Here is a 19,463-nt window from a genome sequence, read left to right on the forward strand (position 1 = left end):
TTTTGAATACCTCACTCTCCTTCGGGACGGGTTTTAACTTCCCCTCTTGTCAAAATAAAAATTTGGAACTAGTAGGCGTAATATACGATAAAATACCTAACAAGTTATAAAACTTATGACTTTTCACAGAAAATTCCTTAATTTTGACATTTCACTTTCAGTACCACAAGAAAATCTCAATTTTAGACCTTGACAGTGACCTCGATCTCCAAACTTTTAGTGCAATTTTAAAGCTTCCATTATTCAGCTATGAACTATAGTCAATAATAATGGTTATACCTTTCACTTGCCATAGAAATCATTCAGCGTGGCATGACTCTACTACCCCGAAAATCAAAAATCGCTCAGGCATGAGAAAAACACATTTAAAAAAAAAGTTTCTACAATAAAAGATTCTCTGGTTGCAGCCAGAAGTCAGACGTTTAAAATTAAATATAAAAATTTCGCCCACCCTAGTATATAGGAAATATGTCTGCCACAAAGAGGGTCAAAAACTTCGATACACAATGCTGATGCCGGTCCAGTTTATTTATTATTGTATGTACTCATATACGGAATATAGACAATGAATAATACGGAGGAGCATGTAAAATTTTGGGGTTGTTATTAATCACCTCCATAACCTTAGCACAACCATAAATATATTTCTCGATATGGCCCAGACAAAACCAGCCAAATGTTATATCCCCGGATCAGACAAACGAGACTGAACGTATTTATATACATATGTGGGAATTTAATTTATAGATGGAACGGGTGTGCTAGGGTTAAACCACAATCACATATTGAATGAAATGATGGTTCATCAGTTATGTTACTCCTGGTATATTATCCTCAATGAATACATCGGTATACACGTTCTCTGTGTAGTCGGATTATATAACTAAATTAAATTCGAATAGATCCTTTACCTGCTTGTGAGACTTACGATGAACGTAATTTTATCAAGGTGGAAGTTTATGTTGATTTTAGAGATCATTCCGATTAACTACTCATCGTATAGAGAATAGCACAAGAACGCTTGCTATTTCTGTATCGAAAGTGAGGAAGTGTACCGTGATAATAATGGAATATAGTTAGCTTCCATTAGGACAAGCAAAGTAAGAGAACGATTTTCGCTTCAAAATTTATTCCATTTTATTATCGGACTTATTTGCATCGTCATCTACTCTGTCACTTCCACCACCCTTCGAACTTTGTGAGCCACTCTTCTTTTGTTCCAACAAATTCGTCTCACTCATTTGACCCACAGACTTTTGGGACGAGCTCTTTTCTCGTTCGAGTAATTTCTCGTCCACCTTCTCTTGCGATCTTTGCGAGCCAGTTGATTTCTTCTCAGCTTCGGAATCTTGTGCCTTTTCCGTACTGCTCTTTGGCTGAATTTTTTTCTTCACTGGTTTTTCCGTGGTTTTCTCGTCATCACCGTCTTCATCCGACGAATCATCGAATCCGGTTTCTTCCACTTCCTGATCGTCGGTCTTGGAACCAGACATTGAATATGCAATCACCGAACCACTTTCCAACTCAATTATCGGACAACTTGGATATGATTTTATCGTCGGTAGGCTGTCGTCGTCTTCAACATCCTCGTCGTCGTTAACGCCCAGTTCTATGTCCGATACGAATCGCCGGGCAAATGGCCGTCTCATTCGTAGTATACTGCTAATTGATTTCGATGGTGTCATGCCCAGATCGCCCTTGTTGTACATGTCGTCCATTGCCTCGATCGTATCGAAAGATTTCTTTGGCAAGGGTTCGTCGAGAGTCAAGAAAATTCCCAACAGTTCGGAAAGCAGATTCTGACGTTGAGCTTCCCGGAATCTTGGATCGTCGTCGGGGTTGTTTTGTCCTCTGCAGGCTGATTTGACTGTGTATTTGATTTGTGTTAAAACGTTAGCCAACCTATCCGATTCATCGATTTGGTCTTGCACTATAACTTTATGTTTCGCACATTCCGTACGGATTGCATGCACATGCTGTTCCAACAAATGGGTTTTCGCTCTGTATTCTTCAAGTTCTTTAACCGCTTTCAGCTCACGCTTTTCTGCATTTTCTTTCATACGTGCCGCATCCATTAGGACTTGATTGGTGAGTTTCATTTTCTCACACTCGGATGTCAATCGTTTGATGATCTCTATTTGAACATCGCACGTTCGAATGAGCTGCTTATTTTCGGTGCAATATGTAGCAGTAGCGTCACTTCTTTGCTTGTCGCGATCTTTTATGGATTTCATTTCATTTTGTAATCGTCGATGAGTGAACATGATACGATCCAACTCATTATTGAGTGCAATATTCTCACGAACTAATCGTTGTACGTGCGCTGATATTCGAACTTCACTAGCCTTCGTGAATTCACTCGACAGTTCAAGCAGTTTATTTTCCACGTCATTTTTCAACGTGTTTTTGTCGACAATTTGCTTCCGTTCCATTTCTTGTAAAAGATCCTTGTGCCGTTGCGATTGTTCTTTCAAATCGCTTTCTTGCTACAAATCGAAATCGATTCAAATGAGCGGGTAACATCGGTATGTATGACGTAATGTGTAACAAACCTGATCAAATTTCGACATCAGCTCGTCACGTTGAATGCGAAATTCTTCCAGCGAAACCAATTTCCCAGTCAAAAGCTTTATTTCGGACGTTAATTCCTCTTGCATTGCCTTGAATTTGACTTCCCATTCTTTAATGATGCGTTGAAATTCCTTCGTCTCTTCGTGACGCACTTTCCCCAATTCCGATAACTTTTCCTCCAAATCGATGATGTTCGCTTGTTTGATCAGATTGGATCGGTCTAAATATCCAGTCACATCGGTGCGATCTTCTTCGAATTGTCGGAACTGTGCATCCATTTCTTCCATTTTCTCTTGCATTTTTATATTCTGTTCTTTGCATGTTGCAAGCTTTTGTGCCAGATCGGCAATGGTCGTCTCGTAGAAAGCTTGATCGACGTTACTCAATTGATTTTCGTTTTCATCATCATCGCCTTTGGCTTTTTTATTTCCCTTCCTGGGTTTCTAGTGAAAATGAAAAGAAAATTTAAATATGACATCTCCACGCCTCAACCGGTCAAAAAGAGAGCTTTCGATAAGACTTGTTTATAAAAAGACATCGCTGCGGAAAATTCTCTTTTCAATTGATTGGGACGTATATTTCAGATTTCATTTTTACTCGCTGTGGCATTTTTTAACGATTTTTAAGAATTTGGAAATTGAAGTTAACGAAACAGCTGCCTTTGATGTACTAGTTGGTTTTTCCTTTTTAAAATAGTTCGCGTTCCTATTATTTAGAAAATGTTTACAACTATGGTAACAGACTTGTTTACTTTGAATATTGATTCATTTAGTGGTAATTCATTATGATCGTACATGAAACATGCAAAAGTACAGTGTTGTCTTGTGAGCCACTGCATTCGTAACATTTGAATCATTAAATGTTCAAGACACCACCGTTATAACGAGAACATGTCTGCAGATTTTGTATGATAACGACCATCTGTTTTCATGTGAAGTCACTATACTGTAGTTGTTAGTGTATATTCGTCTGAATTTGATATGATCATATCACAATTAAATGAACAATTTCAAAACTTATTGCAGCCATTCATAAAAACTCGAAATTTCACGATAATTTACAAAAAGTCCAAAGTTGTGTCGTTTCGATTTTTTGTCTTTCCGTTAAAACTCGTAACGTTATAACCATTTTACTATCTATTAGGCGGTGTAGCGTTTTGCAGTACCTTTTTTTAAGGCCTGCGGGTAGGCTCGATGCAGAATGGTCCATTGATCACGAAAATAGCAATATTCGTCCTGCAATAAATATTGTTCTGTGTTTCAATTATTTGATAAAGGCACAGCCAACATTATGTTCAACCTACCACGGTAATCTAATTTATTGGTTTTCACTTGTTTTAAAAGTTCAATTGTCCGGATGACACATTGAATACAATATAACATGCATTGCTGGGAAGTAGTTCATTCCGAAACATCTTAAATTGGAAATTTAATTCATCAGAAGAATAGAGCAACTTTCTTTGGAAATTGTCAATGTTGTGGCTCAGGGCCTAGTTTTTAGAAACTTTTAGAGAAAATCGAGAAAATCAAGAAACTTTGAGAAATTCAAGAAACTTCGAGAAATTCAAGAAGTTTCTCGAATTTCTCGAGTTCGAGAAATTTTAAGAAATTCGAGAAAATTCGAGAAATTTCGAGAAATTCAAGAAATTAGTTTCCAAAAAGTAGGCCCTGGTGGCTGCATATCTCGCCTTCGGCTCGGGCATTCAAACCTTACACTTGTCAAAATAACAGTTTCCAAAACATGTTGCTCAAAAACATAATTGTGAGTTCAGCTGATATCACGAGATTGAACCATCATATGTAATGCATCCAATGTAATCTCCTACTACTCATTATCAGGGACTATTTTTGTGACCACATCATACCACTTTTCTTTAAACTGTTCCTAAAATATCGCAAACTTTTCCATAAAGGGAGTGAAATTCGACATGTTTTCTAATTTGGAGGTTGTTGTGGGTTTTAGTTGATTACACAAGAGTTACGTTGAACAAATGAAAATCTAGATTTTTATTTATTGAATTTTTGTTTGCTCGCAACAAGAATGAAAACTAAAATAACAAATCTGGATTTTCATTTGTTAAACCAATTTTGTGTGGAATCATTTACATATGCCACAACAACTCCCAAAACAGAAAACATGTCGAATTTTACTTATCTCAGCTTGAACCGAAAAAAAAAATTTTTGGTATAATTTGGGAAAATGTGGGAGATTTCGGGAAAATTTCCCAAAAAGAGTCTCTGATCATTTTTTCCGAATGTTTTTAGTATAGTTTACTCATATCATTTTCGAGCTTTTCAGGTATACTTAATTGCCACGCAACAGGAACTTGTAGGAACTTCGTCTTTTGTAACAATAAAATTCTTCCAACTTATCGTTTAGTTTGAGCTTTTAAATTTAGTTATCGCTGCAACAGCATACATTTTCCATCTGATTACCGTACGACTCTCAAAGTTTCTCTATGTTAAATTTATAATGTCACATAAACCAGTCGGTATGTTGGTAACCGAACATTGTTCACAATGTGAATAAAAATCTGCTTACACTACCCGAACAAATGAAATTCCATCAAACTTGTCGCATTTCTTTTATCGCATGAGCAAAAGTTAATGGTTTTTGTCAACGTTACCGAATAACAATAGCAATATTTTCATATTTTTCTTTCCTTTTTTTCCTGTCCTTAAACATTTTCCATAATCTACCGGTAAAAATGTTATTTATGGAAATTTTTACGTTCTTCGACATTGTACGGAATGGAAATAAAAAGTCCACGAACAATTTTACTCAAAAAAGTGAGGTAAAGTGAAATTTACTTCATTGCGATCTAAAGTTCGAATAAAATACCTCACTTGTCAATGGGACGAATGATGGAAATGGTGTGTTTGCCGACCTCAACGTCGCCTCGGAATCGGTAAACTTCGCACTACGAGTAGAAGACCCACCATTCTCATGACTTGTCCCATTTATACGTAATGTACTATTAATTCTCCTAGTTTGTTGGAAACAAACTAGATAGATTTTTAATAAAAACAACCTCATACTCGTCCATGTACGTATAATTCAAGAAAGCTTTCAATCATTTGAAGCTTTTTTCTTCGAAAATCTTTATAATTTTCATAACATATCCGTAATCCCCGTGTGGATATTGTACAATCACAAATTAATATGCGTCGATAATGTCATTCAATAATGGCTGTATACCATGCAAAAGTAAATTATGAAAAATTGCTCTCCATAAATTAATGCCTCGCCGGTTAGTATGCATACTATTTAATGTGTTTTTCATTTTGCGGTCGCTAGATTAATTTTTGTGTGTGCACAGCTTCTACCTTCTGAATAAAGCCAGGAAGCAATTTGTAATTAAGGCTTTTAAATTTTGAAACAGCAATCATTAATAAGGGTATTCACGGGTGCGAACTAATACTCGAGTATATCCAGAATGTAAGAATATATCCCGTATATCGAGAACATCTCCAGGTGAGATGCGGGAAAACAGGAAAAGTAGAAAAATATGCAGTTTTTCTATATGCAGTATAAAAATCGGGTTTGTCGATCAGCAGCTATTGGCGAGAAAGCAAGCAAAATAGCGTGTTTTGAATGTTTTGCAGTAGTTTTTCACGAACATCTCTAGATGTTTTGACTCAAGAAGGGTGTGTGATGTGTCAAATGAAAGGTATTGACTAGACGAGACAAAACATTCAATTTTTAAGAAAATCGGATTTGTACATACAACAGAAGCTATTGTTGAGAAATCAATAAAAACTGCATATTTTCCTACTTTTCCTATTTTCCCGCAACTCCCAAGGACGTAATAGGACGTAAGTTGTCACTCTGAACGTGTGCTATAATGGTCATATGACGCACAAAAAACGAGCTTTTTAAACAGAAGAAAAACATATTGTTTTGTGTCTGAATAACCGAGTAATTACAGTGACTCTGTATAGACGTTTACAATATTCAACGTGGCAAAATGTGCCAATTATTTATGAAATCCATTAATTTTCTTTAGTCAATTTATTGTAAATAACAAAATGCTTCATCATAACAATAATTGGAGAATTGATTAATTGCTGTGTACTGAATTGTGAAGCGGTTTGTGGTATTGAAGTGGCTAGCCAATTTTCAAAATCAATTACCGCAGGCTGCTACACCGAATTTACATTGCATACCCTGTGCAAATAAAAGCAAAATGCTAAATGCTAAATGCAAATATTTTTTCGATTAACCAAAACGATAATTTGGTTACACAAATTTTTTTTGTTTTTCACTCCGATGTCATTAATTAAATTTTACGTTTGTCAAAAATAGTGTATGAGACAGTGGAAGCAAAATTTTAATTTTCAATTCAATTTACCTGGCAAAATTGTGCTCCATATCGGGGAGGTGGATTATCGCACACACGATAACGATTTCTGGTGCCACCAGCGCAGGTAGTAGAGCATGGCGTCCAATCGCTCCACGGTCCCCATCCGCCAATGTCCGATTCTGTTGTTTAATTAAACGAAACAGAAAATTGAATTGTTGAAAACGAAAAAAAAAAGATTTTTCGGTTGTGTTGAAATGGAATATTATTCATGTTACCACCCAATGGATTTCCGTATCATATTTTTATCCGTTAAAAGCAACAAAACAAAAATCAAACAGGAAAAAACACAAGAGAACCGCACCACTCTCACTCTGTAACCACACAATCAATATTTGTTCTAAAGATTAAATAACCGAAAATACGAAAACTGGTAACAACAAATTACACGGAATAAGTCAATGTCTAAAAATGTAACGGTTTCCTTTCTGCTTCCGAAAAGTCGAACAGACGAAAGGAAAGATTTTCCTTTTTTTTTCCTTTTTTACCGCTTTTCCGATATACAAACACTTATGTCGATTATGGATTTAAGTCGAACCGAAAGCGAGAATCGGGTTTGTATCACTATAGCTAATAGGTCTGATTTATACTTTTGAATGGTTTTTATTTATGAGGGGTGATTTTTCTCTTCTCATTTCTTTCTACCAAGTTTCGGAGATATGTTTGCTTTTTGTCGTATCGATGACATCTCCAAAGAATTTCCAATTAAATTAAGTATCCGAAATGAGAGCGATTTTTTTGTCGTTTTACTATTTGCACTGAGACGCGGTTAATTAACGTCGTTGTATTTTAAAAAGATTTTGCATTTGAAAAAAAAAAAACCTGGAAATGCAGGAAAATGTTTTTCAACTCGAAACTAGAAATGTTTGTCGTGTTGACGTTATTCTACGAAAAAATATTTCCATTCAGGAAGTCACAGACGAATAACGAATAACGATAATTAGTACATGTTGATGTGTTACAATCGGATACAGTTGATGATTTCCGTAAACTTTAATGACTTTAATGGAAGCAACAACACTCGCAGCATGTATGGATCTGAATGTATTAAATTGGAATGGTTTTTGAAACGTGATTTTAATTCTGTTTTATAATGTTACTGTTGAAAATCAAATGAATTTGAATTTTCCCTCAGGTAAGTCCCTATATATACTTTCAAGAGGAATTGAATTGCATGCGTGCAAACAAATTCAATTTTTAGTTTTTCAAACTCAATATTCAAAAGTTTTAATGGAACTTCGAACATTGTGAAGTGGAAATGCGTAATTCAATCAAGTTTAATGAAGAATAATTGATACTCACCACTGACCGGTAACGTGGGAAGGCAATCCATCCGAACATCAGCAACAGCGCCTATTGAAAAAAATACAGGTTGTATTCGGTTATTCATTTTACTTGGAACAAAAAACCGCTCTTCAAGCATGAGTGGTACTCTAAATAGCATAAAAAACTGGGCAGTGGTCATACAGCCGATAAACATTGTAAAACACAATATCAATCAAAATGTAACTATTTGGCAGTTGTCGACTATGATCACTTTGCTTGCAGTGCGATGGACAAAAGATAATAAAGTTGGGCTAGAGGTGAGTGGACCTTCGAGATCGACCCGACGCAACGAACTCTCATTTTGAAAAGTCCGATCCAAAAAGGCCCGATCGACCTTGGATCCACAAACAAACAAAAATCCAGATCTTTTCCTGTGCATAGCGTCGTTTACTCACCTGAAATCGCTTGACTCACATAAACGAAACAGTATTCGATATACTTCTCGGAGAACAGTTCACAGTCAAAGTGTAACGAATGCTGTCCGCGTATGACCCGTTGTTCGGTGACGTAATGCAACGATGTCGGTGGTGCCAACGAGGCCACATCGGCCCTTAACTTGGCAAACAATCGCACGCGATCGGCTCGATCCAATATGCATGCTGGATACTCAAACAGAACGCCGATTCCGATGTGAGGATCGCACGGTGATATACTTCTGGCGTGTACATTGAACACGAATTGTTCGCTCCAATCGGCCTGTAAAGAAAGAGTACAAATATATCAAAAGTAACCCGAAACGAATCAGGAGAAAATTACCTTGACATAGGCGGTTGCTGATACTATCGGCGGAACTGGTTGGATTGGTCGCAGTTTGACAATGTAATGTCCAGCCAGTCCGAATAGTTCGCATCTCAATTTAATTAAACGCGCCTTGGGATATCCACGTACTTGTTCCGCATATAAAACTTGGGAGCTCGTTACGTTTGTACTATCACAGTATACATTATGACCACAGTAATATAGCTCCAACCAAAACTCTGGCACATTTTTAACTTCCACTTCACCGATTGTACATTCCACTTCCGGAAATTCTAATATCACATCAACCGGAGTCTGTGGATATGTACCTGCAAAAGACCAATTGAAAATGCATTCCGAACCTGCGTGCAAATGCTAGTTTTGTATGCTCACACACCTATCGATTCTGGGGTAACACTCAATTTCGGCATTGGCCATCTTACGTCCAATTGCTGTCGCAGTCGCTCATCTTGACCATCCAGTATGCTTGAATGGATATCATTACCGACAATTTCCAATTCGTATTGGCCACCATACAGTAAGTGTTGACACGGTACCGTTATTTGTGTAACATTTACTCGTGGATCAGGCAGAACATCCACAATCGCAATAATGGTGCGAGTGGAATCCTCTAAGCGAGTAACCTGCAGTCGTAGATCTTGCATCGGTTTCTGTGTGTCGATTAATTGGGCAGAATGTAGTTGAACGTGTAGATCGCCATTGCCCGATGTGTACGATGTGGGTACCATTAGGTTTCCTTTGCGAATGGCGATTACAACATCTGGAAAATGGAAGTTGTCATTCTCAGTCTGTATTTAGCATATTCATTTCGAATGAAATATTCAAACTTTGATCAAATTTCTACGAGATGAAAGTTGAAATGCTTTTCGATAGAGGAAATTGAATCTGTTCGTGGCAGCCATTAAATTGTTACAATTTAAAAGCAAAACCCGGGAAAATTTTTCAATTTAAAACTACTCCATCGAGCAAAGACTTTATCCAAACTACCAATTGCTACAGCACACAACTTTTTTTTTCGATTTCATTGGAACACACAAATTGATTGCAACTTGAGGATAAAAGGGAATTTAACTCTCGACTACATTTACAACAAACTTTCATATGTAAATAGTAAAATCCTTGTTCATTGAATGAAAAGTGTTATTTTTCGAACTTCGCAATGCAACGACCTCACTTAACAGCAAACGTTTCGTGTTCATTGTTTTTCTCAACAGGTACCCCAAATTCCATTTTCTATTTAATTCCTTATCAAAAACAGCAACGAAAACGTTTATTTCATGAACCTTTCGAAAGTGTCGACTCTTTCTTCCCTTGACTGAAAGTAAAACACTCTACGACCAAAAACCTTAAATACATGAAAATGTTTGTCACATATAGCACGAGTAATTCTCAACGGATTTCCTCAAACTTTTTTATTCACGGATACGGAAATTACTTAGGTTAAGTTCGTTAATGGAAAATCCAGGATGTATTCCGAAAAACTTACTTCATTTCTTGGTGTCTATTATAGAAAAAAAAAAGTTTCAACGAGTTTGACTTCTACGGCCAGAGCGAAGCGAGAGCCGTAATTCACACGAATTGGATACCTTATTCATGAGCATATGCGGCCAATTTTCGGTAGATTTGTTTGCTAAAAAAGTCTTATAATCGAGAGTCAGAGCGAAGCGAAGTTAGTAAGTAAGAATTACGGCATCTTTCAGCAGACAATAAGACTTAAGCATCTTTTGTTTGAAAATGTAGGAATTGTTTAGTCTGAAAATTTGTCGCGTTGACGGTTAGTGTGACTTGTCAACTTTAGGCACACCGGAAAGTGCTAAGGGAGTCGAGGAATACCTCCAAATAAATTTCTAAAAATCATAAATTTGACTTTTGATTTTTAGAAATTTATTTGGAGCGACCCCTCGACAGCATTATCCACTACGTGTTAAATATAACAGAAGGAATGATCAACTTCTGACAAAGCAAGGCAAAGAGCTGATTTAATGACATTTTTGTACAATTACAAAAATCTATTGAGAAAGTCAGTCAGTCAGTCAACGGACCTGACCCATCCAAAAGGTGGGTACAAGCAAAGAAAAGCGAGAAAAAAATCCTCAAATCCTCTGGAAATTAATTTGAAAATGACTTCGAATTTAAAACAATTTCCTTTGCAATTTCGCACATAAATCTCGTGTTTTCAAGTTTCGTGTGTAATATGCTAACTCTGGAAGCTATGTGAATTATGAAAATGTTCAGACGACAATAATACCATAAATTTCCATAGTTGTCATTCACAATAATTCTCATTTCCATATACAGCATTGCCGGCAAAATAATACACGTACCTCACATTCTGTAAGTCGTAAATCACCTTTTCGCTTTCATAAAACACACCGTCTTTTAATAAGATTACCGCTCTGCGATACTTAAATAAATTAAAGACGCATGTAGGGAACCGTATACGTATAAAACGCAAAAGGAGGATACAGATGACTTTCAGAACGTAAAAGTTTATAAATTGGAATGTTTGTACCAGTTACCAATGCGGCACATAAATCAGAAGAAAGTGGAAAGTTCTAACGTAATAGTTAGAGGAGTTTATATCGGTTATTGATGGCGTACTTTACCAAATGCATTAGGAAACAGCTCATCGCACAAGTTTTCAAACAGAAAATCAAATTATGAAGTGATCTTACAATGCGACTGTCTCGCATCCTTATTCGAAGAAGGTTCTTAAATGGAGCCGTTCACAAAAAACAAAAGTCAAAAATTACGCCTTTTTCAGACCCCTGCGACGCAAAATTCTGTGAAGAAAATTTCGAAAATGCATAAAGAGTGCGCTTTTGTTAGATACCCAACCCAAGCCCCTTTAAATTGTACGTATTTTGTGAATGGCCTCCTCTGTCTTCGTAGTTTCGTGTTACTTTCAATTTTATGAAACCGAAGCATCATTGCTGGTATTAACCACCGTACGGAATTATAACCAATTTTATGATAAATCTTGTTTGGATTATAACTCAGTCTGTCTGAGCCGAAATTTCTCTTGGATCACATAATACCGTAATCGCAAATCGTAAGTAGAAATCTGGCTTAGTATATGCACACTCGTATTATATACGTCCATATCTTGTCACATTGCGAATTCTAATAATGTTGACATAACAATTTCATCTAAAATTCAAACATTTTCTCTCGTTCTTTTTTCCGCTTCACTTAACGAGAACGAATAAATCTCGACACTCGAAGTGTACAAATCGTGTATGGTTCTTCTGCATATGCGAAATTTAATTTTTGCTCATAAACAGATATAAAAGAGGGTGAAATTTATACAATCTTCGGTGATATTGAATCTCTGCGCATAAAAAGACTACAACGCTTTTCGCACCCTAATGAAGTACGCGTTCTTATGAAATTTCTTAATTTAAAGCGCGGTGACTTATCTGGATGATTATATGCAAGATGGTAGGAATGTTCTGTTGACTTAGTGAACTCAAACACTTACTTGTAATTACTCGTAATTACTATAACCAGGGACTATGTTTGGTAAAATGTTTACTCCAAATTTTCACAATTTTTTTTTTCTGTGTACGTAAGAGTGTATTGGTGAGCTATGATATGAATCGGTTGGTAGGGAAAGTAAACGGTCGAGAAGGAAAGTAATGGTTGGTATGGAATGCACCAACACACTCTCTTTATTACAGAAAAATATCTTTCAAAATACCCCAATTCGCTCGCGCGTGCACACACATCTTGTGTGGATTGGGGTATGTTGACATATACTATTTGGGAAAATATGGAAAGTGCGGAAAATTGTGCGAAAATTCAAGAAATTCAAGACGGTAATCAAAAAAATGTGATTAATCTACAAGGTGTTGAGGAATCTCGCGTCACGTCATTCACAATAATTCACAAAGTGACATCTTCCTTATACAAAATGTGTCAAAATGATAATTATTGTAAATGACGCGGCGCGAGATTCCTAGCAACCATCTACACGAAATCAAAAATTGGTGTTAAGGAATCTCGCGCCGCGTCATTCACAATAATTCACAAAGTGACATCTTCCTTATACAAAATGTGTCAAAATGTGAATTATTGTGAATAACGCGGCGCGAGATTCCTAGCAACCCAAAAATTTACTTAAAAATGTTCGAAATAATTTTATCGAAAGGCTTGTGTTAATGATGGCTCTTCAAAATGTATACGGTAGAATAATTAGTTGAGTTCGGCCTAGCTGTTTTTCATTAGGGCTATTTATTCCCTTCATTTACGATGAAGGGCTATTTATTATACGAGCGTATATCCAGCATATCAAGTATATTTGAATATATCTCGTATATCGCGTATTAGCTTGACAACTATCACCTGGAAGAAAATTATATTTTTTAAACGACGGATTTTGATCAAACAAAATACCAGCGTGTAGCGCGAGATCTCAGGAGTCCGGCAAGGTAATTATTTTTTTAATCAGACCAATATCTGCTGAGCGATAAGACTTTGGAAATACATTGTTTTCAATGGGCAAAAAGATTTTTTCCAAAGTCTTATCGCTCAGCAGATATTGGTCTGATCAAAAAACTAATTACCTTGCCGGACTCCCATTTTCTTCCAGGTGGCAGTTGTCAAACTAATGCGATTATACTCGATATACGAGGTATATTCAAATATACTTGATATGCTGGATATACGCTCGTATATCCAGTATAAATAAAATGAAGGGAATAGCCCTATTGTTTACGTGGCATTCAATTATTTTGATGGTTAACAGCGGATTGAATTGGACGTTTCGTTGATTTTAATTTTAAATTAAAAACTTGAAATTTCTGTCAATTAAATGGTAATTGATAATCATCACTTGTTGACAAGTATCACATTCTCAATTGAATCTGGTACTTCACTTGTTATTGACCCTGATTTTTATATACAAAATCTGGTACTTCATTGTATTTAACATACGTCTTGCTATTTAAGAAATCACGAGCTAAAAAACTAACACGAACTTTATTACTTTATCCATATGCCGATTACGCTTGAGTAACTCTCAATTAGATTTCATAACAATGTACTTTATGTATCTGCCGGAAAATTTCCTCATACTTAAATACTATAAAATCCCATTAAAATGAGTGCCAAGAAACGAAATCCTCTAATTAGACTTTTGCACTTGAGAAAACGGCTTCAATTAAAGTAGCAGTCCCATTTAACTCAAATAGCATTAATAATACAAAATTTACCTGTTTCATACAAAACAAGAGCAATGACAAAGCATATCACGCTCCAAATACGTCGAAATGGTCTGAGATCCGTTTTGCCCTTTCGACACATGATGTCGAAAAAAGCTTTTGCTGTTCTTTCTTTCCTTGTTGCTGTAGTCGTTGTTCAAGTGCAATTGTCGTCAAGTGCATTTTAGATGGCTGCGATGTTTTCGATGAGGTTGTTCCAACATTTTTTCACATGTATATGATTCTGGGAACAAATAGAAATTACAAAAACAGAATTAATATTCATCTCACAACCACTTAGTGTTTCTGTAGAAATAATAAATTTATTTCGAAAATATATATAGCTGGTTGACCAAACTTATCACCTGCCTGATTCTAAGCAGTTTTTCTTCAAAGTAATAAAAAGAAATCACAAGAAATTGACCATCAATTCCGTCATTCTGACATCATGTGTCACGATTCGTTAATAGCTTATGGCTAAAGTGTGTCTGCAGTATAATATTCGATACAAGGGCGATGTGCCATTTTACTGGTTTATAAGATTTTTATCGATTAACACGTTCGACTTTCATGCTCGTGATACTTATTTTTTTTAGTTGGAAGGAAACAACATTCATTTATGAATCAAAATAAATGAACCGTTTCAATCTTTCCACCATCCATTATGTCCGATTTTCCACCCACATTCCATTAAAATTGAATATAGAAATAATGGGAAATATTTCCAAAAATATTATGGGGCTACGCAGGTCATGTATACACATGTTCTGGTATACGTTAAAATATATAAAAAAAACAGTTATTTGTTTACCGAGTGGAGAAAATAGAAAATTCCAACAAGAGCGATGTTTGCGGCCAGAGCGAAGCGAGGTGAAAGTAACGTTTTTCATGCGTGCATGTTATGTTTTACCGTTTTTCTCCACGAAACCAAAACTTCGACTCGCCATACTTTGCAAAACATAAACAAGGTGACAGTTCGAATGAGAAACGTTTTATTTACTCCCCACGGGAATGAATGTGCTGCACTTTTCTCACTAAAAATGTCACTCGAGCAGTCGTCAAGAAAACACAATTTTCTCACGACCTATTGAGGGGAGAAAGAAAGGCAAAATACAACGCGCAAATGATTTTTTTAAAAATGTATTTGCTATAATTGTGCACCGCATATATATAGTACATAGGTTCGCTCCTTACATAATACAGAGTTCATTTGGAAGATTTTCCAATATATTTTTTGCATGAGTAAATTCACAGTCAAGAACATTGTATGTGCTCAGGTGTATAGCAAAAAAAGGCAGTAGGTGTAATGTTCAATATTCATGATCAATATACCATTTATTTGCAGAGGTGGGTAATAGCCTGAGTCAGAAAGGAAGTCCTTTTTTTACCAACTTGCAGAAGGGATTTATTTATGATGATTTATTGGATTATGAAAGAGGTTAATTTAATAGATTGAGATCGATGGAATTCGGAGCCGATTGAATACTTCCTTCATACAGGCTAAAGGGAAATCGGTGCAATAAGTCATACGGGATAATCTTAATTGTTCATTCACTTTAAAGGGTTTTCTTTCTTGACGTTTCTTCACATTAAAAAACGAAACATTTCAATTGATCCCTTTTATGCTTCATAATGAAAGGATTGGGTATAATCTCATAACTCCCAGTCATGCCATTCAGCATGATGCGATGAAATAGAGAAATTAAAATCCAACGTTTCATTGATTGATTCGATATTATTATTATCCCGTCCATGGGAATGTAATAATTGTATAGAAAGGTACCGATACGCAGAAGAAGAAGAAGAAAAAAAAAAAACAATCATTTGATACAGTCATAAGTAAAACCAAATCGTTTACATCGGAGAATGGGCATTTTCCAACACACTAACCCACGAAACAGAGATACTCTTTTTCCCATTGCACATTCATTCAACTTGATTTCCATTGGGACTCGTTATAAGCCCTTTCGCCAGTGAGATATCTTTTAACAACCACATAGTGTATCCACGTATAGACACGTATTGTAGGTAGCATCTCAAATAAAATTCCGGAACGGATATGAGCAAGAAAATAACTGTGTGGAAGCAGAAAAAAACAAATCCGTTATATTATAGGAATTGAATCGTCAATATGTGTACACATGTATATTGTACTAGTAGATATAACATGACTCCAAAATGTGTTTCACTTGAGATCTTCGGATAAAAGATATATTTGATTTTTCAGCAGGTAACAGATACACGATGTTCAGCTAGGTTACTATCAAATGAACACGTCATGTATTGAAAGAGGTGCTCTATATCGTACTGACAAAAAAAAATTCCAGCAAATAAAATAGTTCTTACTACGTCCTTCCGGAATTTCGCAAAAAGCCATCTACTTGGAAAAATGTTTATTGACGTCACGTGAATAGTTTTTAATCGAAAAATGTAAACACTAAGTTATTTGCAAGCTGTTATCGTCAGAATGTCGATTATGTGACAACAGAAAGTGGCATGCGGGAAAGAGCGGAAAATACAATTTCATGAAATTATTCTTGTTTTGATTACAAATATTCGGTCGAAATTCGTGGTGGAGTGTAGCGTTCCCATCATTGAATTGACATTGGGTCGTTGGGTAGCCATCGAAATGCGTTGATCTTAAGAGCCTCCCACGATTTTTTTTTAGTCATCAATCAAAGTACAGTCAAATTGACGCTAAGGTTTTAACATCTGTACAAAAGTACAGAATTTGTAATACAGTTAGAGTCATTGAAATTTCAGCATGCATTTGCTTCGGCTGTTTTTCACCTGATTTACACATACAATCAAAACTATTAATACGGTTTTACTACTACCAATCAAGTGGCGTGCGTGCAGCAGCATCAACAGTATAAACAGTTTCGATTGTTTGTTTGGATCAGCTGAAAAACAGCTGAAGCAAATGCATGCCGAAATTTCACTGCATCTGACTGTAATATATCCTTAATTTTCTGTATAAAACAAGATATTTTTACGCTTTGTCGCAGCTTCCTGTAAATTTTTGATGAGACATTTTGTGACAATACTGCATTTAAGGAAAATGGTTACATGCCTCTATTGTTATTGCCGTCCGTTTATTGCTCCCAAACGAATCGTTATAAATTATTGAAATGTAAATCGGCAAATTTGTTAATAATACCCAGATGGTTGGAATGTAAGAAGATGATTTGTATTGGTCAATCTAAAACACAGAGAACAGTTTAAGAGTATTTCTATCGTAGGACCCTGACTTTCAGTCAAGTGAATAACATAACATTGTGATAACCAGTATCAGTTACATTGCAAAACTTCCAACATTTCAAAATTTAAATATTTGTTACATTAAACAGAAAATCTGAGTGAAATATTATATTTCATTAGCAATTAACAGAAAGCCTAGCAATGTCCATGCCAAAAACAGAAAGTTTCGAATGTCAGTCAGTCCGAACGTACATATACACACATTCACATTATACCAATGTGATATGACGCTCTCCACTGGCATCTTTTCATGATATTGATATGGCATTGTTTACAATTCGTTGAATTATTCACTTTGATGAATATATAAGTGTAGCCAAACATCGCTCATTGTGTCAAAATATTGCTGTTCATATTCTAAATGGTTTATATGGAACTAGTGGGGTACACCCGGCTTCGTTTGGGACTGCTATAATTTCAAAATATTCAAATATTTCCATAAATTTTCACTAAAAACTATTTTCACAAAAAAGGTTTAAGTGTCAAAAACGTTTAAAAGGTTTACGTTTAAAGAATGCATCCACCAACAACGCAACCTAACGCACTCCAAGAACAGGCTAGGGAACATAATCTTTCATATAAATTTAGTTTTTTATGTTGGTTTAGGCCACTACGAACGTTCCATACAAAATAAGAGGCCAAATGACCATTAAAAAAATCTGTTTTGTGCCTGTTATTGGAGTGCGTTGCGCATACTGACCAAGAAGATTATGGCGTCAAATACGGCTTGAAAATTAAAAAAAAAAAGATCGCGCATTGTTTCTAACCTTTCGTCAGGGCGCCTATAGCTAGGCAAACAAACATTAACCTTTATTCCCTTGACTGTAAGTCATGGGTTTTACAAAAGAAAATACACCGTACATAACACGTTCACTATGATTAAAAATGTATGGAAATGTGATTAAAAAACGTTAAATGTAACAGTTTTCTGCTCCTTGTTGACATGATAACGCTCCGTTGAAAGCGTCAACAAAGCGTCGGAGTTAATTCAATTCATAAGTGAACGAAAAAAACGGACAACCGTTCACTTGCAGCAGCTTTCTGCTAAACCAGAAGAAGTTTACTGGAGAGGGATTACGGCGTCAGTTCTCTTTTCTCTGTTCAATCAAAACTCTACTGATAGAGAACGATTCACTCTTTCAATTAAAGATGTCGCTGCAACAAAACCATTGTCAACAGAAAAATAATTAATTTTTTACTATGAACGGAACAGCAATTAGTGATTCAATCGGTTCTATATCGGCTCAGCGATTAAAGTTTAAAAAACGAATATGATGCGATGACAGAAAACGTTTTTTCAAATCCTTATCGCCAAGCCGATGTAGATTCGATTGAAAAACTGATTACTGTTCCGGAGTCCTGAGATCATGTGCAATACGATAACATTTTATTTGACTGAAATTTGACAATGGTTTTGTCGCAGCGACATCTTTCAGTGAAAGAGTAAATCGTTCTCTATCAGTAGAGTTTTGATTGAATAGAGAAAAGAGATGGTTTCACACCATGCATTACCGAACGATTGAATAGTTTGAAATAATGCAGCATGCTTACGTTAATCCGTGATATGTGATGATGTATACGGAGGGTATATTGTTTTCTTCAATTGCTTCCAATTTATATAGCTGATCAACAGTTTACGAATATTTACAAAGGGCGTTCCGGTTTATTTCATTAAAAAACTATAGTTGAGACTATGACGACGATGAATAGAATTAAATTTGTGCATATCAGCATGCATTTACGCAGCAAGCTAAGCATGCAGTTGAAACAGATTTGGTACAATGCCGGCTTATATAAAATTTTTACATTTTTGAATTGTTGAGGAGATGATTAAAGGATGACGATTTATAACAACCTTCAGTGATGCATCATTGTTGAAATGCTCCGTGCTTTTCGGTTTAAAAGCAGATGTTTTTACAAAAATAATTCTGAAATTTGTACTTTTAGGATAATAATGTGTACACGGTTCGTAGTTCGTTGCCAAC

General features: G+C 35.8%; 2 protein-coding genes and 1 long non-coding RNA gene across 3 annotated transcripts in view; 1 reads left to right on the top strand and 2 right to left on the bottom strand.

Annotated features, from left to right (window-relative positions):
* The window catches only part of LOC119070809, a 531,393-nt gene extending 525,032 nt beyond the window's left edge, over positions 1–6,361 (top strand). The window contains exon 3 of the long non-coding RNA XR_005086558.1: positions 6,101–6,361. This is a non-coding gene — a long non-coding RNA (uncharacterized LOC119070809). The remainder of the gene's footprint in view (positions 1–6,100) is intronic.
* LOC119070127 overlaps positions 1–19,463 on the bottom strand; it is an 84,902-nt gene that overhangs the window by 13,089 nt on the left and 52,350 nt on the right. Inside the window, exons 3-8 of the mRNA XM_037174451.1 lie at positions 14,230–14,461; positions 9,393–9,776; positions 9,014–9,324; positions 8,653–8,953; positions 8,234–8,284; positions 6,923–7,053 (exon numbers count right to left, since the gene is read on the bottom strand). Of these exons, the coding sequence (XP_037030346.1) occupies positions 6,923–7,053; positions 8,234–8,284; positions 8,653–8,953; positions 9,014–9,324; positions 9,393–9,776; positions 14,230–14,320 (1,269 nt within the window). The 5' untranslated portion in view covers positions 14,321–14,461. The remainder of the gene's footprint in view (positions 1–6,922; positions 7,054–8,233; positions 8,285–8,652; positions 8,954–9,013; positions 9,325–9,392; positions 9,777–14,229; positions 14,462–19,463) is intronic.
* On the bottom strand, positions 1,113–3,249 carry LOC119070279 (cilia- and flagella-associated protein 157). Its single transcript, XM_037174546.1, has 3 exons — positions 3,169–3,249; positions 2,553–3,014; positions 1,113–2,486 (listed from the first exon to the last, which is right to left on the bottom strand). Exons 1-3 carry the CDS (start codon positions 3,178–3,180, stop codon positions 1,128–1,130), a joined length of 1,833 nt encoding a protein of 610 aa, XP_037030441.1. The 5' UTR covers positions 3,181–3,249; the 3' UTR covers positions 1,113–1,127.

The sequence above is a fragment of the Bradysia coprophila genome, chromosome II (assembly GCF_014529535.1).
Source record: "Bradysia coprophila strain Holo2 chromosome II, BU_Bcop_v1, whole genome shotgun sequence".
Taxonomy (NCBI): domain Eukaryota; kingdom Metazoa; phylum Arthropoda; class Insecta; order Diptera; family Sciaridae; genus Bradysia; species Bradysia coprophila.